Here is a 25,349-nt window from a genome sequence, read left to right as displayed (position 1 = left end):
GCACAAAATGTACAAAGAAAAGACACTTTTTTCTCTCTCTCTCTCGCACACTCGCACAACTGCACATTTCAGTACTGCTTTCACTACAAATTTTTCAGAATTAGAGAAAAGCAATGCAAAATTACAAAGAGACAATTATGGGAAAGAATGTGTGTTAATGCCAGAAATAAGCGACTTGATCTTTTTCATGAAGTTGGTGTTCAGATAATCGACAATAAAATAAATGTGAGTTCAATTATATTTCTGTAAACAAAGAAATGTCCTAAGGCAATTTCTAACTGGAAAAAATCATTTAAATGTCCTGAAATTTCCCTTGAAATTAAAATGGGAAGGTTAGTCTTGTGTCATGATGACTGCATGTTCCTGTCCAGGCATTTTAGAGCTTAAAGACATTTACTACGGGGAGACGTGTGGCACAGTCCATAGGGCGGTCAACTCTGGAGCCGCACACCAGTCTCCCCTCACAGCGGTCTGATCCCCCACCCTGGCACTCTCTCAGCTGCGGTCCCTTCTTACTCTATAACCCTCTCTGCTGCCTACCAGTGTGCGTAAAGCAAGAATACACAAGGAGGCCTGACTGTCTGAATAACATACACAAGGAGGCCTGACTGTCTGAATAACATACACAAGGACGGCAGACTGAATAACATACACAAGGAGGGCAGACTGTCCAGCTCTCCATTAAAAAAAAGACATTTATTATTTATTACAGTTTTAATTAATATTCATTGTGAGATTAAAACGTATAAAAAGTATATGCAAATTATGAAAAAAACATTTAAATTTTCTTTCTGCATGTTACCCTGTCTGTCCATATTGTTTCAGGTAGATGAAAACATTATAAATTCAAAGCATAGTTGAAAATCCTCTTTTTCTGCAAGTCATGCACAGACTGAGAATCCTTCTTGCATTCAATTTCAACCATCAGATCTGCTCATAATAAACCTTTTGATCTCCTTTGCTTTTTTACCACATTACCAATCAAAAGCGACCAGACAGTGAGTCTAATCTAATATTGAGACAGAGAACATCGCAAAAAATTTTGGAGGACTGCGGTGATCAAAGATGTCCGCGGCATTCCGTGTTTAGAGGACGCGGAGAAGCCGCAGTGCAGGAGTGAACACGGGGGACGGGCGGCCGAGGCCAGGCAGTCTCGCTGTCAGAGCAACGCTGCACTAGAGCATCACCCCGACCTGCAGGTTCTGTGCAGTCACGCACTACCCAACCCCACTGCTACAGACATCAGCAGACCTGACATGAATAAAAGCTGACACGGACACGGCTGGTCGAAAAGCAGCTTCCCTGCAGCAGTGCGGCCCGTCTCGCTGAAGACCCAGCACTCCCCGCGCTAAAAGGCGAAGATGAATCTGATTCTGTTGTGCACGAGAGGCATTTGGACACTATGACATATGCCAACTCCCTGGGTTTGACAATAATGGGTCTTCATTTTGTACAACAGGCATGTACGGACGTGCGGAGGTGCCCTTGTAACGAGCACTGAGATCTGATGTGGAACGGCAATGGCTTACTTTCACCCAATCGCTGAGGGAAAAAACCCAGGTCAACTTGAATTTTAACCAATCAATTAATAAATCAATCGATCAGAGTTTCAGTGGGGTATGAGCTGGGTTGAGGTGCGGACTGGCCGAGTGGTTGTTGACGCCAGTCTGTATGTCATCGTGTTTCATAGACAACAACCTTTTGCCCAGGCAGGACAAGGTCTGGCTCCATCTAAGATAAAAAGTCAAATAAAAATCAGGGCAGAAGAAGAAAGTTAATTTGCTTTCTGCTGCCAAAATCCTCACAGCTTAACTGTGAGGGAGTTGGAGTTTTGGGAGACCAACCGCGACTGAACAGGGGGTTCTTTAAGCTATTAACCAGAGGTAAAATAGCCACAAAGTCTCAAGAGACAAGGGAAAGGAAAACAATACTCCTTAGGGAGAGTATCCCAAAGAAAAGCTCTACACAACCCACGTACTGGGTAAAAAAGAACTAAGGCTTAAGGAGTATGAAAATAAAACAAAACTGCCGGAGCAGAAAACGGGGCAACTCAAAGAAAACAGACCTCGAACCGAGGCTGAAAAAGTAAAACCCTAAAGAAAGAATACTGAGCTTAGATTGTGGCACTAACTTGTTGCCAACAATCTAAAAAAGCTAAAGACTGTTGTGCTAATTTTATAGCCACAACAATCCAATATCGCTACCTTTACCTTTACCTTTACCTTTACCTTTACCTTTACCTTTACCTTTACCTTTACCTTTACCTTACCTTTACTTACCTTTACCTTTACCTTTACCTTTACCTTTACCTCGCTTGACAGAATACCGGCTCTCGTGCAACATAAGTGACACTGAAGCAAAGCTTATCGGCTTGCTCAGGGTTTAAATAGAACACCAACAGGTGCAAATAGTAAAAGGAAATTTGCACGTGTATAATTCAATCAACTCAATGGCCGTAATAACTGAAGAAAATGTGCATGAAAAAACCAATGGCCGTAATAACTGAAGAAAAGGCGCAGGAAGGAAAAGAAATGGTGGCATCAGCCAAAACCATGACATTAACATTAAGAAAGGTGCTAGAAGAAGCGCTGTGAGCCAGGTGCTTTTAATTTGAACAAATGTATCTTTATTGCATAGCAGCTAAAAAAAGAGCACTGATAGTGTCACTTTCTCTTAGGCAGATTAAAGAGCCCCTGGATTGTCTCAGAGGACACACAATGGAAATGTCAGTGAAGAAATAGCATCTTCACTGGCATAGTTAAAGGAGTGTTTGTGCAATGAAGAGCAGCACACTGCAGGTGCTGTGTCATGTAGCTGCTAATGAAATAACACTCCCAGCAGCACAGCATGTGGCCTATAATATCACACGCAAACCAGAGATAACAGGCCTGAAGGGTTTATCCGTCTGTCCTAATACTTTTTATAAGAGCACACACGCACACACACATAAACACACACACACTTTTTCCCGCAATTTGGTCCTGTACAGTAGTGCTCCCTGAAGAAGAACAGCCCCAGTGCTGGAGTCCTTGCTCCCCCCCTCCCCCCCATCATGGCTCCTTCTGTCCATGTAGCACACAAAGCACACCTACAGAATGATTAATTCAGCCTTAGAGTTGCTTTGGCTGTTCCCTAGAGTCACACAATATCTGATAATGAGGGCTATATTGCACTGCTCTGTGCTTGCCTGGCAGTTAAGAGTTCCTTTGCTTGGGGGTGCGCACCGCCAACCACAACGACCAACACGGTCAAAAAATCAAGTCGGAACAAAGTCCAACCACTGCATTGAAATAACACAAATGGATTGTGAGGGTTATCTAAACAATGAAAAAAATGTCACTGACATTAAATGGGAACATTACAATTATCAAAACAATCAGTTCCATCAAGGTCATTCATGAATATGTATGTCATATAAGCAGAAGCTACATGTGACAGGGAAAAAACTGAATTCTGTCAGCATTTGAACATGTCTCCTCTACAGTTCCTTCAACATTCATAGCGATTTCTGATAATCCTCACACCAATAGGAAAAATAAAGACTATGCACATTTTAGATGTGACTGCATACACATGAAAGGAGATCATTATCAGTCTTCTCTGAATTGGGTGGGTTATATAAGACAGCCGGATAAAAACTGTCAGATTTAAGGGACAAACTGTGGGTGAGTGCAGCCGCCAGAGTCAGGCCATATCAATGTGCTAAGAACAACAGGACTAACACAAAACATTTCATTAAAACAATGAGTCAGGCTATCAAGTAAGAACACAAGGACCATATACACAAATACATTTCCATTCAAAACAAACTCTTTCTCTGTCAGAAGGTAAAGGTTTCCTCTGGGGGCACATCAAACACTGAACACAACTCTTTGCCATGCAGGGAACTCTCAGAAATGCAGACTGTTTTTAAGACTCAAGCTAAATAATACAGTATTGGAGGGAAACAAGAAGAGAGTATTTTGTCAAGTTCTTTTTGCTTAGAATTATGAAGTCAATCTCCAATGCTCCCTTTTTTATTTTTAATGCTTTGGAGGAGAGAAGGTTGTGGATCCTGTCTTTGTATTTCAGGGCCTTCCACACCAGACTCCTGTTACATACACAAATCCACAACAGGTCACAAGTTCGAGCCATGCAGCCACATTGTTGGGGAGTATCTGTTGCAGTAGTTCGTAAGTGAAATTATCACCATCAGTCGCCTCCAGGATGAGATGGGACTGGGAGTGGGGCTGAAGATCAAAGATGTGGACTCAGGAAAAGAAGTATGTGGGTGAGAATCACAGGTTTCACCCTTCAATTTACTCCTTCCAGGTTAAATTACTTTCGAGCAAAGAGCTTAAAAAACCGATGTCCGTAAATGAGAAGGCTTTAACAGTCAGCTGTGGAGACAAAAGTCCGATAAAATGTGGAGACGAAAGGGCGAGATGCGGAGAGCTTTCCATTTAGATACAATTCAATTACCAGCTCCTCTGAGGGGAAGAACAGACTGAAAACAGTTTTACAAAAACCCACCGCTTTGCAGAAAATCCCTATTACTGGGTGCAGGCTTTAAAAATTGGAATTGACGTCAGTTTAGCGTGGAGCTGTCAAGGCTCTGGATCTTCATCGTTTTTATTGATTTTGGAAGTTATATGATACAACGAGTGGCACATGGGGAGATGAAAGTGGCGCACGTGTGCACGCCTATGTGTATGTGTGTGTGTGGTGGGGGGGGCAGACAGGGACTGCGGGCTTCAGTTATACAGGCGATAATAGAGGAAATAAAGCTTTCCAGTCAGGCACTCTGAGAATGCAGTAATGAGAACATGGAGAGGAAAGGGGAGCTGAAGAAAGACGCGCCTACACGACCGAAGCGATGTCCGCTGATGAGAAACACCTGGGACGGAGACGGAGATAACGCGCTGGAGAGACCGCAGTCCTCTCACAACAACAGCAGGGGCGGTTAATCACTGCGGCTAATCACACTGTAGCTCCTGCTAATCCAGGCTTAAATGACACGAGGGGTTCCCTCATCCAATCTAAACGCGGTCCCCTGCGTTTGTGCATCAGACATCAGGCGCAGCGGAACTTTTCAGCGCAGCGCAGGGCTGCACAGAAGATCCGTCTGGGTCTTTGGCTAAGAATAATTCAAGGGGAGCTGGTTTTGCCTCATATATTTCAAGGGCTAAAAACAGTGAACTGTTAGTTCTGTTTCTGGAGTTGGCCCAAGGCTGCCACTTTGCACATCTGAGCCATTCCGTCACACTAAACATCACTTCAAAAGAGGAGAGCGTGGGGACAGGCCACAGAAAATATAGAAGGTACTGGAGTTTTAAGCCCCGGTAAATAGGGTGGCACTTCTTCCTTTTGTGGATGCAGCACATTGTCTGAAACCAATGTGTGTGGCTCCTTTGAGATTTGAAGTCAAATTTCAAAACCAAAGGGTTGTCATGTGAATCCAAATGTATCTGTGAGTGGGTCTGTGATGTGCTTTTGAGGTGCAAGGGAGGGGGCAGGAAATGCATCTCATCTCAACTCTGCAACATTCCCAGCAATACAGCAAAAGGAGCAAAATGAGAGCTCTGCTCATACCAATAATCTGATCTGCAATTACACAGCGTGCAATATCATTTTTACACTACGGCAATATGTCTCCTTTGGAGAATGAGACCAGCATTAAAGAAACAGCTTTTATTCTCCAGTAATACCTCAAATATCTCCAAAGCTAATTAACAATACGTATTAAAGCTCATTCACAAAGCCCCAAGAGTCACATACAGTGCTGGATGAGCTAATTACTGAATTATTTTCAGTGCACATATACAGATTTACAGTGGACAGATTTAACTTTAAAATAATTACACTCATAACAAGTATAATCCTTATTGCTTAAGTGAAAACTGATGATTCCTCTATTTTAGGGATGTGAATATGATGCATAAATGTCAAAAACTAGTTTTAATGAAAACTAAAGTCTTAAATTGGTCTTTTCTAGCCTTTTAAATTGAGGTGTTCCTGTTCTGTTAATACTGAATTTTATGGGAGAAGATTCAGCCAAATACCAGTACTCATTTCTTGCTTCCACTCCCTGATTGAGAGATCACAGGCAATAGGCAGTGCACACCTGCCCAGGAATTACACTTCTTTCTGCTACGATTGGACAGCAGTTTCGAGTGAAAATCTCTTCAAGTCAGAGAGATCTTTATCTGCAAGACCTGGCTACTGAATTCCATCTCACAGCACATTCAAGATAGCTCTCAGGACCACTTGCCATGTCATGATCTTAACACTGACAGAATAATCCACTCAACAACTTTGTAGCAGTATTTCACAATCCATAACATTGTGGGCCCAGTGGCAGCAGGAAAAACATTTTAAAGCATGCTATGGATAGCAAAACATGAATGCAAAAATGTAAATAAATAGGAACAAATTTGGAATTCTATAATGAACAGAAAATATTGGCTGTCATCTAAGCACTCTAAAATTACATGTTTTCAGAACTGGAAACATGATTTAAAAAACTCTTTGCCATTATGTGATCTTCATGAATCATCAAATGGATTTTAGAGAGGGAGTCTTCAACGGTACAATGGCAACTTATTTCCAAGGGCATTAACCCATAGAATAAAAGAACGTCTTGTTGGATTGCCTATTTTGAAGGGCAGTGGTTTTATGAAGCTAAAAATCACATTACTCAGTGAGCACAGCTACTGCTACCTGAGAGATCGAGTGGGAATTAGTGGTAATGAGTTTTGACAGTCCCCTGGCTCAGCCTTTTTTATGACAATAACCCTCAGTAACCCTCCGTCGAAGCTAGAGGATGACCAGTGGGAATCCATAGTACAGGCAAAATTGTGTTGTCTCTCAGCAGCTTCAAGAGATCACTTGTTTTACTAAGTTATATGGAACATGTACAGGAATCCCCAGTACGTGATCGTTCCATTGAGTCTATTATGTGCGCACTGGCTCAGGAATTGGCCACATAGAACACGATCTGTTCCTGAAAAATGCACCCATGATGACACAAATAACCCATTTTCCAACAGTTCAATTGTAAGCTCAAAGGAATGACTGTCAGAGAGATGGTCATAGTTTTTCTGTTCTTTCTGAAAAAACGTTGGATGGGTTTACTGAAAAAAAAAAAAAAAAACCCTTTCATGCAATCACTGTCACAATGCCTAATAAACTCACAAATTCACCCTCTGAGAACATCAATCCAGGGCTTGACGGTGAATGTCCCTATGGCCCGAGTACCGCACCCTCTCTATAATAGAAATATTGTATGTTAATCACTTGTTATGTGGGCTTTAAAAAATGATAATGCATCTCAAACCTTCTTGGGGGGCATAATGCTTCAATGAGATGTGATCATTTTCAATCCCTGAATAATTCTGCTATATTTCCTCTGACAGGGCAGCACTGAAATGGTGTTCTCCATCACAAGCTTGTCAAATCAAAGGCACAGAGCTACCATTAATTAGAACGCACTTCCAAATGACACAATTTGTAAGGTCATCTACTACAAGCTGCCTATATAGAGAGTGATAGGATAATATTTACCTATTGGCTGGCCATCGCTAGTATGATTCTGGGCAATGTAATTTATCAACAGTGACCAGGATTCCAGTAGAAATGCAGGGTAAGGGATATGAAATGCAAAAGTAAAGCTAAGTCAGGCCCACGCAAACAGGACCACAAGGCTACACAGAGCTCAGTTAAGCCTAAAAATCCCATGAAAAGCATAGAAATGCAGTTGCCTCTGTGTACAGCTTCTGTCAACTCTAAAAAATACCTGAAAAAAAAACGATGGCCCAAATTGTGCTGCTGTACAACATTCAGTACAGACTAAAGCCAACTTTGCCTAAAATTAATACTCACACTACTATAAATTCCTCCTCTAACAGCAGAGCGGTTTTCACAGGATTGTGAGAGACAGAATAAACAACACAAGGAAAAAAATGCTACATCAGTGCTTCAAACCCCAGAGAAACTATTCAGTTTGGATCAAAGCACCATATTGGCTTCCATTAGGGTGGCATGTATTCATCCTGGCTACCAAAAGTTATAGGCCAATCTTGTAGATCAGAAGAAAATGCATATGTTTAAAGCTGCAGTAGGGAACATTTGTTATGCTGAAAAATTTACCAAGTGTAATAATTAGGAAAACATATTTTCTGTTTTTACTTCAGTTTAGTATAAAGTTCCTTTTTTTTAAAAACCAGTGCAGTAACATAGAACCATCCATCCATCGATTATCTATACCTGCTTATCCACAGCAGCCTTACCACCATGCACTCTGCTCCTGCCAACTGGCTGAAGCTAAGCAGGTGTGGGCTTGGTTAGTACTTGAATGGGAGACCACCAGGGAATACTGAGTTGCTGCTGGAAGTGGTGTTGGTGGGCGAGAAGGGGGCAATCTTCCCTCTGGTCAAACAAACCCCAATGCCCCAGTGCAGTGACGGGGACACTGTGCTGTAGAAGATGCCATCTTTTGGATGAGACGTTAAACCAAGGTCCTGACTCACTGTGGTCATTAAAGATCCCATGACACTATTCGCAAAGAGTAGGGGGTTCCCCGGTGTCCTGGCTAAAATCCCAGATCTGGCTCTCACAAAAACTTGCCACCTAATCATCCCGATTTAATTGGCTAAAAAATGTTCTCTCCTTCTAGTGGAGCTGCTCAGTGGCCAACAATAGAGGATTGTGGTTGTACTGGGCAGCTCCCAGTTGCGAATGTGTATGAGTGTGAAGCAGGGCGTTCCTGCAAAAGAGCATCCGTGCTCAGTGAACCTACCCTGGGTAAAAAAAGGTTAAATCATTTTTTTTTTTTTAATTGTCAGGGTCGTGGGAGGTGCTGGAGCCTATTCCAGCATGTGTTGGGCGAGAGGCAGGAAGACACCCCAGTTCGCCAGTCCATCGCAGACTTTAAAACCAAAGGACGAGTATAAATATTTCAAACAAATATAATTTGGTATTTAGCAAATAAATGTAAGAACACGCAGGGTAATGCTTAACCTGCTCCTCTGAGCGCCAACCTCGCAGACACAGTGCACAAAGATGCACAAGGCACGGTGGAATACATGCAGTGCTTGTGACCTCCCCGTTCCCTCCCTGCCCATCAGACTCTCCTCAGGGGCCTTCCTGCATTGCTGCACAGTCCTTGCTGAAACAGCACCGCACCATGCAAACAGAACCTGGCAGCCAGCCTGCTCACCTTCACCTTCCCATTGTCTGACCCACTCTTTAGTCTTATCCCAACACTGATAAATATTAGTAAATATAATAAAGTAGCCAGGATTTTAAGATCAAGATATCCCACATAATAGGTGCAACAGTTAACTACACTGCAGAAGCATATGTGGGGGAGTAATTTAAATGGCACAATTTCTCCTTCTCTTAAATGCCAAAGGGAGAAGAATGTAAAAATAAATTATAAATGCTAATAAATTAAATATGGATGTTTAATAATACACGTGTGATGCTTTTCGCCTCATTAGAAACTGAAAAAAACCAAGAGCCTCTTTTCCTAGCCAGTTTGACATCATCGCCAGTTGCCTTTTTCTTTGCTTTTCTGAAAAAGCAAACCAAAAAACCCAATCGTTTTCCATGTTGGTTCTTAGAAAAAACACAGCCTAGAAACACGAGTAAACATTAACAGAAAAGATTCCGATTATGTCTCTGGGTCTGCCCATAATGTCAGAATAATCACATGCAGTCCCTGGGGACACTGGACTAGTCAAACTATGTGGGCTCAGCACAATGCATTCGGTGTCGTCAGGAATGCAAAGGAGCCCCTTCACCGGGCCTTATGTACATAATAGGACAAGGCAGACCAATGAGCATTATACTATGCTGGGGGCTTTTCAGAATCACTGACATGGCTTACATTTTCCGCCCTTGCGTGTTGTGTAGTGCACTCAGAACAACTGTGTTATTTCTGGAGAATCCGCTTGTCATCTAGCAATTCCAGAAAAAGAACCTCAAGGTCCAGAATTAAGCCCTAACCAGTACACAAAACTGCTCTACCATGCAGGCACACACAAAAAAATGGAGCACGTTTTGTGGTCAAGCATTTATGTGTGCTGTGGGGGTAAAGGAGCTGTTGTAAAGCCAGAGAATAAGTGGCAGGCAGCCTCATTTCTCTTCTGCCCTCTTCAAGACAGCCTCCCTTCACTTCCCCTGCCCACAAATCTCAAATATTCCTTGGACCACCCCCCCTCCCTCTCAAAGCTGCACCCGATTCATTCTGCGGTTTTTACTTTCAAGGCTCAATTCCACAGGGCCCTTCGTAACCTCTCCAGGAGTGCTGTGTATCTTGTCTACACAAGGGCACAAGGGGAGCATCAGGGGCTGGCCCAACAGGAAGAAGCTCCTGCCAATGCCATGACAGCTGTGTTAAACCAGCCAGAACTAAAACTTGAGACAGTTGGACCTTGGCTCTCTCAGCACAGGGCTAAAATGGCGGAGTGAGCACATTGCACTACCTCAAATGTTGAAGCTTCACATAGGCCAAAGGCAAAAGGCAACAGAACTTAAACTCACTCTTTTTGTTTTGCTTGGAAGTGTAAATACGTTTCTGCACAGGCAATGGAAGAAAAAGCCTACAGCTCTGGTCACATCCTACAACAACCGTCGTTATTTTCCACCGTCTGGGCTGCAAAGTAGAGTGTTAATTAAAGCACACCAAAAGGACGAGGCTGCACTTTCCAGTTTTAATATGTAAATGAAAACATCAAACTCTCACTGCGTACAATTTATTTTGATTCAGCTGTTCAATCAGAAGAAACCTTAAGACAAGAATGAAAAGGCAATTTTCCCTGAATTGAGCTGTTCTTTTTCATATTCCTTTAAACTAAATACAGAAAAGGTTAAGAGATTTTTTTTTTTGCAATAATTGCAAAACTACACAATGGCAACAAAATAAATCCACCAAAAAAACATGCTCAAAAAAGGGTAAAAACCTTTCAGCAAACATACCCTTCATGGTCAGAGGTCATTGCTTCAATGGAGTTGACAATAACAGCTGTCAAAAAAGAATGAAACAAAGGGGAAAAAAATTGCCCAATTGTTAAGAGGACAATGATTCCTGCTGTATTGACCGGACACAACGGCCGCCGTTAAAATGCTCTACAAAACAGAAATTACATTCTTCAAGTGTTTTCAGGTTATGCATTCTCTCTTGAGGCAGAGGGTTTATTTTGAAGGTTTTTTCATCTTAATAACAGATGTTGTGAATGGTGGCTCCAGTCACTGTACTATTGTGAATAACACTTGTATTTGTATGCATATGCTATAAATTTTCCTTGATGAAATAGTCACTTCCTCATTCTTTTTTTAAAATTACTTGAAACAATCACTAACTGTATATAAAACATCCACAGTGCTTTGAATAGGTTTCGAGATTAGCAGTACATTTACAGAAAGTCATAAGAATTGGAAATTTTCAAAAATTGATTTATTTGCATTTAAATTGAAATTATTCTGCGCCAGTAAGAAATACTGTCAATAATTAGCTGAAGATTGCATTCATTACATTTTCAAAGCACTCTCAATACAAATCCGAAAACGAATTCAGCCAAAAGTTAATGATATCTCACTTTTTGTTCTTAGTTGATTAATGTACCTGGGCTGAGCTTCTTAAAGCCCTTGTTTCCTCAATATATTCAGATATTCAAAACAACAGAGGCTAAAAGAAAATCATAATGCAAATAAGAAAAATGGGTTATGACTGAAACTGGTTATGAGTTGGTCACTGCTGGTGGTGAAAACGGCACTATATTATTGCGTGATGAGCTTTTCTCAATTTCCGGGGCTGAAATTGAAGATAAAATTGCACATAAAGCAATTTAAGAAAACACCTCACAGGGACTGCAACCAAGCAATTTTTTTTAAAAAAAGGAAAAATTAACATCAGATGTTAAACAGAGAAACTGTGGTGCACAGCTGTAATCAGAGAAGCTGACCTCTCAATGCTGGGTTCATAGGTTTTCTCTCAGGTAAAGCCAGGTGCACTACCGCATGTACTGTAATAACAACAAACCCTGCAGCGCCTCCGACCCACCATACAGTTACAAGGGCAGGGGAGGAAGAGGGGGTGATTCCAACTCCTTCTCCTTCTCCAATCCCAGCTTCTTTCACAACCCTACCATTTAACGCCCATCAATATTTTAACAGCCGCTTGGTTTTTCCAATGCTTGTTTGCAAATAAATCTTCAGAATTGGCTATGGCTCTCTGAAGAAGCAATTATTTACCAGTTGCCACCTGGCCTAGCCTGACTGCCCGAAGCCTGTATTAGCTAGCCTGGAGGGCATCCTTGAAACTGTAAAAGGATCAGTCACACACCACTTCCTACACGTGACAAGAGCAGCTTCACCTTGATCAGCCCCATTAAATACCTCCAAAAGGGCCTGTCGCCAATCGCAAACTTCTCTGCTGAGATCTATATTTCAGAACCTGAAGTTTCATTCTCTTGATGGAGCAGGTATAAAAGCATTCATATTTCAGAGGATCGAAATGAAGGGTTCTATACAGCACATTCAGCATAACCATCACACTTTGTCTTGGGCAGGCCTGTTCCACTAAGTGGCCACTGGCCTCATTTCATGGAGAATAATGGCAGAAGCCACCACTGTATCACTTTCACATGACTTCTGGCTATATGACATGAAAATTCACCTGGTAGACAAAGCACAAAATTTAATAACTTTTTCAAAGCTTTGGACATGGTGGTTACAAGTGCTTTCTTCAACAGAAATATTTCTGCAGGCAAGATTTTACAACCAGTTCATTTAGTATTTCATTCAGTACTTTCTGTCTGATTACAGTAGCCTATATTAAAATTCTAAACAAGCAGGCACACACATGCTGGCAGGCTCGCACACACATGCAAGCATGCACACGAACATACACGCGGCATGCACAGATATTTATACACACACACACACGCACGCACACACGCACGCGCACACACACACACACACCGTCCCACTATCAACACTGTAGTGATTTGCAAGAACAAATTTAAATTTGATCTGACTTTATGTTAATCCGAGAATTGGGATTTGATTGGTCAATTTATCAGTGGTGCACACCGCATAAAAATGTTGTATATATTAAAAAAATGTAGTAAATAGTCTTGAATTACAGTGCTGGACTGATTTGTGAACCCTCAATTATAGCTGCATATTCATAACCAATACCCAATGTCAGCAAAGACGATCCACTGACTCAAAGGTCAATAGGGCAGTACCATCCAAACTGTACTGTATAGCCCAGGACTGAACCGCCTGAGTGGCAATTTTACACACGCACCCTTTTCAATGAGTCTCACAGGGCTTCACACCAATTCATGCCTGCTTCAAATTCATGGCTGCATTAAATGCTCCCTTTGCTGTCTCCTACTCCTGAGAAACGTGCACAGCCAGCTCATGGGACAAAATTCATAACAACACAGAGAGAAATCCATACGCTATTGAGAGTGCTTCCCTTCCAAAGAGAAAAATGGGGATCGTATACGACCCAGAGTACCTCCATTTTTTCTTATTTCTTTGCCAGCACCCATGTTCCAATTGAACCGGAAATAAAAAATAAAAAAGTATACGAGGCAGTTGCGGCTCCATAAGAATGTCCACATGGACTTGGCACCACTTCCCTGTGCACCTTCATAAATATTAATTAAAGCATCAATTAATACCCCGTGAAGAGAGCCGTCAGCAGAATAGATTGGCGTGTGCACTCTGCATCTGCTCGGGCACTAAACCTGTCAGCAGCTGATCAAATAAACCCCCTTCTGCAGCGCAACTGCACCCTGCAGACCCCCTATACTGGAGCGTGCGGACACAGACGCACACACAATCCCAAACACATGCATCAACCCACGCGCGCGCACACACGCACATAAAGACGTGCACACAATGTAATTTTATCAACCTTCGGGTTTCATCACATTTGCTGCAAAACTACTAACCTGGGATTTCCAGGGTTTCATTTTCAGAAAGTCAGCAGCAGCTTTTAATTACAAAAATAAATATATATATATATATATATATATATATATATGAACTCACCGGCCACTTCATTAGGTACAACTGTTCAACTACAAACTGCACCCGTTAACGCAAATATCTAATCAGCCAATCACGTGGCAGCAACTCAATGCATTTAGGCATGTAGACATGGTAAAGATGATCTGCTGAAGTTCAAACCAAGCATCAGAATGGGGAAGAAAGGTGATTTAAGTGACTTTGAACGTGGCATGGCTGTTGGTGCCAGACGTGCTGGTTTGAGTATTTCAGAAACTGCTGATCTACTGGGATTTTCACGCACAACCATCTCTAGGGTTTACAGAGAATGGTCTGAAAAAGAGAAAATATCCAGTGAGCGGCAGTTCTCTGGGCGAAAATGCCTTGTTGATGGCAGAGGTCAGAGGAGAACGGCCAGACTGATTCGAGCTGATATAAAGGCAACAGTAACTCAAATAACCACTCGTTACAACCAAGGTATGCAGAAGAGCATCTCTAAATGCACACCACGTCAAAACCTTGAAGCAGATGGGCTACAGCAGCAAAAGACAACACCGGGTGCCACTCCTGTCACCTAATGAAGTGGCTGGTGAGTGTATATATATATATATATATATATATATATATATATATATATATATATATATATATATAAATGACCTGTGAACAACAGACATTCATTTCACAGGAAAGTAGGAATGTGGTAGAGTGAAATGAATGCTCCTTTTTGGTAGCACACACTAGGACAGGGGTGGGCAGTTTTTCTTTTACTGGGCACTTTATTGATCAATTAAGGCAGTTGATTACACAGTTAACTCCCCTCACCTGGTTTCTTTGGTCTAAGTGGTTGTTGTATTTAAAGTGAAAACAAAAACCAGGAGACCCTGCAGCGCCCCAGGAGTTGGCCACCCCTGCACTCACACCGAGACTCCCTAGAATTCCCACTATTCCCCTATTTATGTTTTCCCAAGAAAAATAAACTTGGGAAACCATTTCTTTTTTCATTACCTTGCATCAGTTCTGTTATTTTACAGAAGATATGCTGTTTAATTTCATTAAAACATCTGCAAAAAGCTGTTTGACATGCTTGTCATGATCCAGGCAACATCCACGGAGGCAGAGAGAGAACTTTCTAACGGTAGACAATTCAATACAAAGAAATTGCTTAAATTGCCATCAATGCACAAAGGGAAAAAAAGTAATGTGAATCATTACAGGTCGATTCTTATTTTGTCCTATTTAACCTATGGGCAAACTGTCCATTTTGTTCTAATTAGGGAGATATGGCTTTTACTTATGATTGGTGACTGTCTGCTTTAAATAGAATAGGCCACAGTCTATTTTGTAGTTATTAAAGTCCATTTAGTCATATTTTTATTTTTGCACAGTCCCATCTCAAATATTTATAGGCTATAGCCTATTTACTGTATATAGTTATAATATGAGAGCACATAGGCCTTAGTCTACAAACATTGTTTTGTGAAGCAAACAATACCTGTATCCCATTGTTCTACTGACCCCACTGCACTGTCTAATGTTCAGCACCTGTTTGTGGTGCTGAAAAGTTAAATAGAGAAACATTCTGTGATGTGGACTTTGAGTGACAGTTCACTGTGTTCCACCATGGAACTCTGAATGCTAACAGAACATGGCTTCCGTTTTGGCTTATTATAATAGCTTTGAAAATGCCAGATTACTTGGTTTTAGCATATTTAGGTTGTTTATACAATGAATAATTGTTAAACATCAATTCCACAAGGCTGTTCTCGCAGCAGATAGATGACAGGCAATGAACCTCAAACAAAATTCAAGCTGAATCTGAAGATCATTCTGTGTGCATCCTATTATTGAACAATTACACAAATTGTGTTATTTTTCCTTAATAACATCAAATACAGTAAAACTGCCAGGTTGGCAACCCATAGTATTACGCATATTTATCCTTGATTCATTTAGTCCTGCTTATTGAAATAAGGCCAATGCATATTTACTGGTAGCTTATGCCTTAAAAACAAGCCCAGTTTCCCAGGATTCCCTGGATAACGTGTATCTATTCCCAGGAGAGAAAAGGTTTTGTTTTCGGGAGAAATATGAATCCCTAGCACACAAGCAGTGACTCGCAACACATTGAAGAGATTGAGTGTCCTCATCCTGCACTGACCATCTGTGGCCCAAACTCCTCCAGAGGAGAGCAACTCCTTTCATCCCTGTTTTTGCTTTTTTCATTTAGAATACAAATAAAAGTTTTTTTTTAAAAAAGGTTCTGGATGTCAGCATGTCCCTCTTTGTGCATAGCAGCTTGAGGTACTACACTGTCATCTGTAATAGCTCTGCAAGGCACTGGACCTGGGACAAAAGCCCCCAAACAAACAATTATGCAGCATCGAATGAGGGCTACCATAAGCTACCTTCATCGGGGGGGGGGGTTTTAACCAGAGCTATAACAAATCTCTAACTTCCTGAATTAAAAGCCAGTGTGGCTCAGTTGCAATCACATCTGAGTGGAGTCACACATGCTAAAGCAGTAGCAGGTTCATTATTGATGCGGGGAGCAACTCGAAAACATATGCATCATTGTTCTATTAGCTAAATAGGGGAGAAAATGCTTGCAGGCTGAAATTTTAAGTCAGAGCACTGGTCTTTTCTTCTTAATTCCTCATGCTCTCCAACACACTAACCCCGTTTTGTCAACCTAAGATGGCATGCATAATCCATGCATAATCGGTCATTCCTAATGCTTGGCATAACTGTACACAACTGAAAGCAAACGGGGGAGTTTTGATTTGCTTTTTCAGTGCTCTCGTAAACCGAAACGTGACCAGATTAATGATGGCTTTCTTTTCCTGGTTTACCATGATAAGTGTATCCAATCATGATTTTTTTTCTCCTCTAAGTCTTGCATCAGCATACGTCCCTCTCTCCAAGATTACGCATCCATCAGGGCTCCTTGTGTGAATAGATGCCACTCCTACCCACACGAGGAAGACGTGTCATCCTAAAAATGCGCGGGAGCTCGGAACAAGAGATAATTACATTCACTCCACCGGAAAGAAAAAGAAAAAAAGGCACACACAACAGAGTGAAAAGATAAACAATGCCTCCCAATGTTCTTTCATCAACAAAATTGGAACACAGCCCTTCTCAAAACAGGGATATGTATAAACGTTCTGGGCCTGAGGACTAGCAGGCATGCCAGCACTCTCCACAGTGATACCTAGTGGAACACAAACACAAGGACAGCCATTTATACTCTAATTAAATTACACAGCACGCAGGCTTGTTGGTTAAAACCTTGAGTGAGGATGGTGGAAAGCATCTGGGCTGTGCATACACAGACACATTAAGCCGGCCACTGCCGGTGCAACCCAGTGGTTTTCAGAGAACTGGAAAAATGCAATCACACTACACAGGCATGGCAACCACTCTCATGGTGGTCAGAATTTCAGAAGGACCCCCTGCTCCACTTCTAACCCATGAGTTTTCATGATCAGCTGTTTAGAAAGAGTGGAGTGGCAATGGCCTTTACCTTCCCACAATGCTTGAGGGCCAGGGACAGATGCCTATGAAGCTGACAACATGAATGGGCTAAAAGGCCTCTTAAAATTCCAGATGTGTTGGGGTGGATGACACGGAAATAAAGACCTACGGAAGACATTTACAGAAGAAGGTTTCTAACACAAAAAACATATTTTGTCTTGTTTTATTGAGGTAATTCACTGGTAGTTATGAAACATGTTAAATTTTCATAATAAATCCAACTTAAGTTAAGATTCAGTGGGCAAAAGGGAGGGTGGACTCCAAAAAAGATTCACACTGCTGGTTAGAACAGATATTATTGCTAGAAAGCAGACAATCTCATTTGACACCTACATAATTAAGAACTACTTATTTCTCAGGAATTGATGACACAACAGCAAACTTAATATTTTTCTTAAGTATCATAAGTACTGAACTGTTTTCAAAAACATGTGTGCCAACTCCAAACTGCAGGTTTTCTTGCCAAAGAGTGGTGTTTCGCTGATTCTGATAACACTGGACAGTAACAAAATTGGGCTTGAAATAGGCACAGGCCCACTGGTCTTCCACACTTGTGCCAATGATACACTGACCTAGTTGACAGCATCTCTAAAGCCGCGTTTCCACCAAAATTACCCGGAACTTTCAGTCCCAGGAACTACTTTACCAGGAACTAAAAGGTTCCTTCAGCCAATGGTTGTCCGCGTTTCCACCGGGGTCTAAAGTACCGCGAAGATTAGGCAAATTAGCCCACTGACGTTGTCGTCGGTCCATCTGTCATATGATTTCTTCTGTAACCCCATACTACCACCGAAGTAGCCTACATTATTTTCTAATAACCGGGACAGCCCAGAGGGGTTTATTCCACTTATATACAACGGGTTACCAACAATGACTATATATGGTTACTTTTGTATTTATTGATTTTCATATATCCTCTCAAACACATTCATTAACAGCAGAAAACATGCACACGTTGTAAACAATTTGCTGTTTTATTACTTTCTCGTCGTCAATTCCATATAGGCTAATCGCAAAATGACAAGAATAGAACGAAAACTTGGACTTGCGTGAAAATGTAAATTAGTAGTGGTACAGCCACCGTTTGCTTTCCTTCGAAGTTACTGCTAGCCGAGCAGCGAAGTGTGCCCTCCAGATGCGAACCATGCACCATAAATGAGTCCATAGTCTTACTGGTCTTTTCGTGGAATTGAAAAATGGCAGTAAAATTGAGTAAAATTACGGCAGTCTGAAAAAGCTAAAGGGAAGATTACTAGAATTAACCTGTTATTTTAGCCGGATAAAAAGTGCGGAAGGTGATTTCCAGTTTGCTTGTACTGTATCACCAATGTTAATTATGCAGAACCACCGCATACCTCACATAACTGTATCAAACGTTTTGAGTCAATTACAACGGGCTAACAACGAAAATCCGGAAGAAAATATTCAGCAACCTAATTAATCCGTTTGAATGTTTTGGTAGCCTACGTAATATGCTGTCCCAGCACGAATGCTTAGCATTTTATAAAACGAATACTAAAGCAAGAAAAGAACAGAAGAGCACACGTTATAATTCCAAGACGTTGACAGGCTATCACCAAAAGTAGGCTACTGCGCCGCATAACATACAAGTTTGATTTGAAGTTATTATGAAAATAAATTGGTTTGCCGCTGCATATTTTCAAACATGGCGGGTAATGGCGGAAAATAAATACAACACAAATGCTACGAGTACTCGACCAATCAGAAATGTTCAGCGCTGCAAGCTCCACCCAAAAGGTTCCTGTACTTTCGGAAAGTACTACCCCCCGAGGAGGAACGTTTTGGGGGGTAAAACAAAGCCCCCAGAACTAAATTTAGACCCTAGTTCCTGCGGTGGAAACGCACTGAGTTCCTCAAAAGGTTCCTAGTTCCGGGGTATAGTTCCTGCGGTGGAAACGCGGCTTAAGATTGCGTGACATCCCTTTGGCTTTGATCAGGTGACTGAACAATGCTCCAGCTAAGCATAGAGGGTTTGTATCAAACCATATGAATCAAGCCTATTTACCAGCCGCCATACCCCTGCCCCCAGTAAATCAGGCTTGAGCCAAAGTCTTCAAATTACTTGAGGAGGACAGAATGCTTCCCACAGCTGAGCCCAGTGTGCTTAGTGATTATGTCAGATACAGAGCTGTCTCTCACTTCCTGAATGATGAAATGGTGGCGGTACTGCGACCAGGGGGGCAGTTATGGCTATGATAAACCTGCAAATGTCGGGAAGGGGGCTCGATGAGGCGGTATATCTCTGAACAAACCCATGAAGAGCAGAGGAAAAGTGAGTGACAGCACACAAATAATGGCCTCACTCCAGCGCCCAGGAGAAAACATTAACCCCCAATGGCTGAATGATGTAACATGGCATAGATTCCAATCCCAGCTGGGTGGGATGATGCTCTTGCACCCTCAAGCAAGGTGTAGATCAGTATTTAATCTGAATCGCATCAGTAAATATCCAGCTGTATAGGGGACAACATGTCAAATGTAAGCCACTTTGTGTAATGACATCTGTTAAGCAAATAAATAATTCTAAAAAACATTGCAATGCATTCCAATGCCCAAAGAAGTAGGTGGACACATAAACAAGCCATCAGATAAGGAGTCTTTCACGACCAAGCTTCTCGTGAGAACTGACTATATAGCAGTCGTTGGCTATGTTTTTCATTAACAATCAGGTTTATCTTCATTATTTTGTGATGGACTACAGACAACTGGCCAATTAGACCAAATATATAACACTGATATGCTGACTGCAATTTGATAATTACGCAAGTAAAATTTCTTGTTGAGCAAGGTAGTCTAACAATGGGAAATAATGGTTAACATCCACCAAGATGTATAATTTTGAGAAAAATTTATGAGTAACAGCATATTAAAACAGAAGTCTTAGTCATACAAGGAAGTCGATTAAGCAGACATTTAAGCCCATCCAAGCTGCACAATATTTTCTCTATAATTAAATTTAATTACATTACTCTTTACATAAAGCTTTTGATCCACCACAAAATTTTGTGCCAGACAGAAATTACCTTCAGTCAATGGATTTAATGGACTGAATTTTTATCCTCCTCCAAATTACTCTCACACAGTAATGAGTTTGGCTGAGACTTGCAAACACTGTCTAACAACAGCTTCTCTGTTTATCCTAATGTCATTGATGCGCTAATATAGAAGAATATGAGTCAATGATCACACATAGGCCCACAAACCGATCATGTGCCTGCATAACTGTGCCATCTAGAACACTGCACAAATGACAGGTTTTCATGTCACTTAATATGAGAGAATAGCAGATGGCGTGCTTTGTACAGTTGCTATTATTTGGTCAAGATGCTATCCAAGAATCATCCAAAAGGGCAGTGTAACAGAGGCCTATACAAGCTTCAGCCAACACACAGATGCATGGTCATGCAAACAGCACTTGCATGGGAAAACCGGGGGATTGTAAGTGCATATGCGAAGGATTTGCTCTTAATGAATCTCCATCTAATTTGCCTGCACCATGCCCCCACACTTGCTACCAATTAAACTGTGTAGCCTGTGACATGAGCAGCAGTTTTTTGGCTCCATGTTGAATACATTGTCCTGTTTTAACAAAGGAAGTTATCTGGACTTTTAGAGCAGCAAACTAAGGACAACATCTGCAAATCATTAAGTACAGCAGACCAAATTAACTTCTAATCACTGTTTGACATATTTTGAAAATATCATGCAATCAATGGCAAGGATACCCATACATAAGATGACTTTTCAAATTCTATCACTTCTGACCAACAGTGAGCATGCCCACGGTGTGAATTATCATAGCTAATACGACAGCTTGGCTGACATTATACAGTTGGTATGTTCTTACCATGAAATTATGTATTTGTTTTATGCAAGACATAATGGGACCCTTGTCGTCCAAAAAGTTCCACTTTCGACTCCTCTGTCCATAGCATACAGCATTTCACAGTAAGAACTTACCAACAGTATAATGTGATGGTAGAATTGTGATGGTGTGGGGATGCTTTGCTGCCTCTGTACCCGGATGACTTGCTATCCTTCAATAATAGCAAGTCATCCGGGTACAGAGGCAGCAAAGCATCCCCACACCATCACAATTCTGCTCAGTACCACACAACTCTTAAGGAGAATGTCCACTTAAGTAACATTCTCACTGCAATAGAATAGCATATTTTGAAATGTATGTTTCGATTACAATTATGCTTTGTATTGGTAAGCCATTGTTTAAGCAGGATAATGACCGAGGGGCTGGGCATTACGCAGTTTGAATGCCCTTAGTGAAAAGAAGTTGACCTCGGCTTCGCCTAAGGCAGTCTACTACCTCCACGTCAGGAATTCAAACTGCGTAAAGGCCATCCCCTCGGTCATTATCCCTAACAAAAACATTTATGAGCAAAGACTCAGGACAGATATAATCATTAAGCAGACAGCATGTATTAGAAAGGAAATGAAGGGCAAAATGAATGCCAGTGGTGTCAGCCAGCGGAATGGTTGGCAGCTGTATTTCAATTAAAGTGATTTTGTGATTTATCTATCTCTGAAATGGTAATGGATATCAGGTCTTAGCAATAGCATATTATTTGTGTACAAAGACTGCAGGGAAAGGAACTGCGTGCGCAAGTGCATGCGTGTATGTATTTATCTGCATGTTTGTTTGCGACTGTGTGTGAATGTACCTATATGCGAGTAAGTGGTCTGGTCACAAGTGTCTCAACTTTCTTTTTAACTTTCTGGTGTCACTATTCACAAATCGGAGGACAGTGATCTGCGCCCTGTGAGGAAGTCGTGGGGATGGAAAGCAGACCTGCCATGTCTGAGGTTCACAGGAACAGAGACATGTACCAAAAAATCTTCACTCAGAATGATTCATTCCAGGAAATTTATTAAAACTACCTCATCAAGTTTCCCCCACATTCCGTCTGAGGTAATGGAAATGGAAACTGTTTTTTTAAAACATCTTTCCTTTCCATTTCCAGGTCCTGAGTCAAATTAACCACATTTCAAATTCATGGGAAAGGAGATTTGCACAAGAAATGATTTTCTGCAGGCTCCCTTGGTACCGGGTTTAAAAGGGACAGCACCTGCAGCTACTGGTGCCCATAGCTCTCTTTGTCTTCATCAGAAGGCACATTATGTCAGTTACACCATGCTGCCAAGCACTAGTCAGAGGTACATTAATGATCCAATCAGACTGTGCACTGCTGTGTCAGATTACAGCAAAGCTTTCACCAACAGGTTATTAAACTGAAGTCTGATATGAGCTGGTTACAAACATGGAAAGGAAAAAGGTAATTCTTGATATGTTCTACAACACCTCAATGACAATTAACCAGTAGTTTATTTCTATTTGTAATTCTACTTTATCTACGTTCCAGCAGGAGCCACCATTGCATGTAATGGAACAGATCACAGGAGAAACGTAATCATAATAATTAATGTCTCTCCTGACAAACTTCATAATGTACTAAATGTGACTGAAATCCAATCAGCTGATGACCTTGGAGCCCTCAGAGGAGTGCATAAATAATCTGTCTCCATAAGTCCTGGTACAGGCCATATCAGGAGCTGACAGACACAAAGGTGCAGGCCCTCTCTGGCTATCAGGCGCACAGTCACACAGTACGTCAACAAATTTATAAGGCCCGCAATAAATCAAAAAGGAAGAAATATTGTCCCATTAGGGCAAAAAGAATGTAAGACAACTTCTCATTGAACTACTGTACCACCACTCACGCCAAACAACCCCCCCCCCCCCGCCCCCTGCCCCCGACCCCCGCTCCCAAAAATCCAGCATCCCTTCAGAGCAAAGCGAACAGCATGTTGACTTTGATCTGGAATCCATTTTGTGTGCAATAAAATGTGAGTAGAGAACATTAAAGTGCAGGCAGGGAAGGGGGGGGGGAATTGAGAGAGAGCGAAAGAAAGAGAGAGGGAGGGAGAAAGACAGAGAGACCACACCTCCCCTATTGGACGATTCTGGGACCCCAATAGAGCAATGGTGTGCAGTGCATGAAATGTATTCCCAAAAACACACACCCACTTCTTTGTAATTCTTTTTTTTGCCACATGCAATCTACCATGAGATTGATAGGGGGATGTTGGGAGGGGGTCACCATGCAGAACTTCATGAATCCCATCAATAATGCTATGTAGCAGCAACAGTAGTAAACAAATATTTATTTTTCATATGCCGCTACTGAGAGGTGTGACAGTTCGGTGACTGATTCAATTTATCCAAAGATAGGGCTTGGCACAGAAAAAAACTACATAACACTACTGAGCCTATTTCATGAGTTCACCCATCTATCCTCAGGAGGAAATGAAGAAAACCATTCCCACTCTTTTTTCAATCCAAGGGGATGCATTCAATAAGAACCACTATGGATAAACAGAAACAGATGTAAGGGTCAGAGGAATTAGGTTATGGTTCTAAACACTCAGGAACTGGTTTCGCCAGTCTGTACAGGAAGCTGGTACGCCTACTATTCTATGGACTGAAATGCTTTGGGGGAGGTTTAATTCTCATAGGAAAGTCAGCCACGTCTGATGCCCGAATTTCCCTGGAAATGGCTCCATGGAGGGAGCTGGAGCGTTTTCCACAGCAACGACACGGCGAAAATCTCTGGCGCACGGCGCAGTGACACAGGCCACCCCGGGCGGACAGTGAAGGGGAGAGTTAGTCCGACGCAGCGGATTATGTGATTAAAGAGAGAGAGAAAAAAAAAGTGAAACAGCTAAAGGAGACAGAGGCCGCTGATCAAGCATCTGTGCGGCGAATGCAGGTCAAGTGTGGCCTCGGGAGGGAGCAGGGAGCGCAGAGGGAGAGATCACAGGTCATCAGCCGCCTGCGAGAGTGGGCTGTTTAACAACCCGTGCCTGAACCAGGACATCATGTGGGCGCACACACGCACACACACACGCACGCACGCACGCACGCACGCACGCACACACACACACGCACGCACAGACTCTATGCAGCCCCTCTCATCACAGCAAAAAGCCAGGGCCCATTGCCATTATGTTAACACCTGCATGCTAATGCGCACACACGCGCCTGCATGCAATACCACCACTGCAGAGGCCCCTGGTTTGGACGCAATCTGTAATGCCCTGCATGAACACTGCTGAACAGGTCACCAAATTCCTTTGCACCTCAAACACCTCTTTTCAAACCCCTACACTACAAACAACAAACCTGGATATACAGGCACTCCACCCCCCACAAGCTCACACGGTCCCATTTCAACAGTCTTTATTGAGCGGACTAATTCACTGCTGGCTGAGGCACCGGCCTGTAAAGCCCCAGGCAGGCATGACGGGGAAGTGGACATGTTTGTCGTGGGACAGCATTTGTTTTTCCTGCAATAGCAAAAATACAGGCAGGAGCCAAATGCATTTACAGTCATCATTTCACACGCCTGTTGAGGACTCCCCATTGCCAGCTGCGGAAAGCCTGCACCCTCAATAATGTCATAAATGACATCATAAAAAATATGGCTCCCAGCTCCGGAAAACAGTTGAGCCAAGCTGGCTCACAAATGCTTTAGACTGGCAGCTCTGAGAAGCTCAGTGCCAGCCAGAAAACTCAAACATTCATGACACGGTACAAAAAACCAGGCTCGACACCGTTTACCGTAATTTCCAGAAAGTAAGAGGCACTCAAAGGAACATGAATAAACAAAAGAGAGGGTGGAGCAACCTGAGTAATGCAAAGTTACTGGAATCTTGGCATGTTATAGCACATACCCTCACTCAGCTACACGATAAAACACGCTATTCTGTAGGAT

At 42.1% G+C, this 25,349-nt stretch overlaps 1 protein-coding gene across 6 annotated transcripts in view; it reads right to left on the bottom strand.

Moving 5' to 3' along the window:
* slc36a4 (solute carrier family 36 member 4) overlaps window positions 1-25,349 on the bottom strand; it is a 144,039-nt gene that overhangs the window by 72,401 nt on the left and 46,289 nt on the right. Inside the window, exon 12 of one of the 6 annotated variants that reach the window (XM_064301609.1) lies at window positions 24,904-24,921. The exons of the other annotated variants lie outside the window; for them this stretch is intronic. Coding sequence (XP_064157679.1) covers window positions 24,920-24,921 — 2 coding nt within the window. The 3' untranslated portion in view covers window positions 24,904-24,919. Of the gene's footprint in view, window positions 1-24,903; window positions 24,922-25,349 lie in introns of those variants that run through there. 6 annotated transcript variants of the gene reach the window in all.

This window comes from Anguilla rostrata, chromosome 12, assembly GCF_018555375.3.
Source record: "Anguilla rostrata isolate EN2019 chromosome 12, ASM1855537v3, whole genome shotgun sequence".
NCBI classification, from domain to species: Eukaryota; Metazoa; Chordata; class Actinopteri; order Anguilliformes; family Anguillidae; genus Anguilla; species Anguilla rostrata.
Note: the sequence above shows the minus strand (reverse complement) of the source record. Positions and strands in the feature narration are given on the sequence as shown.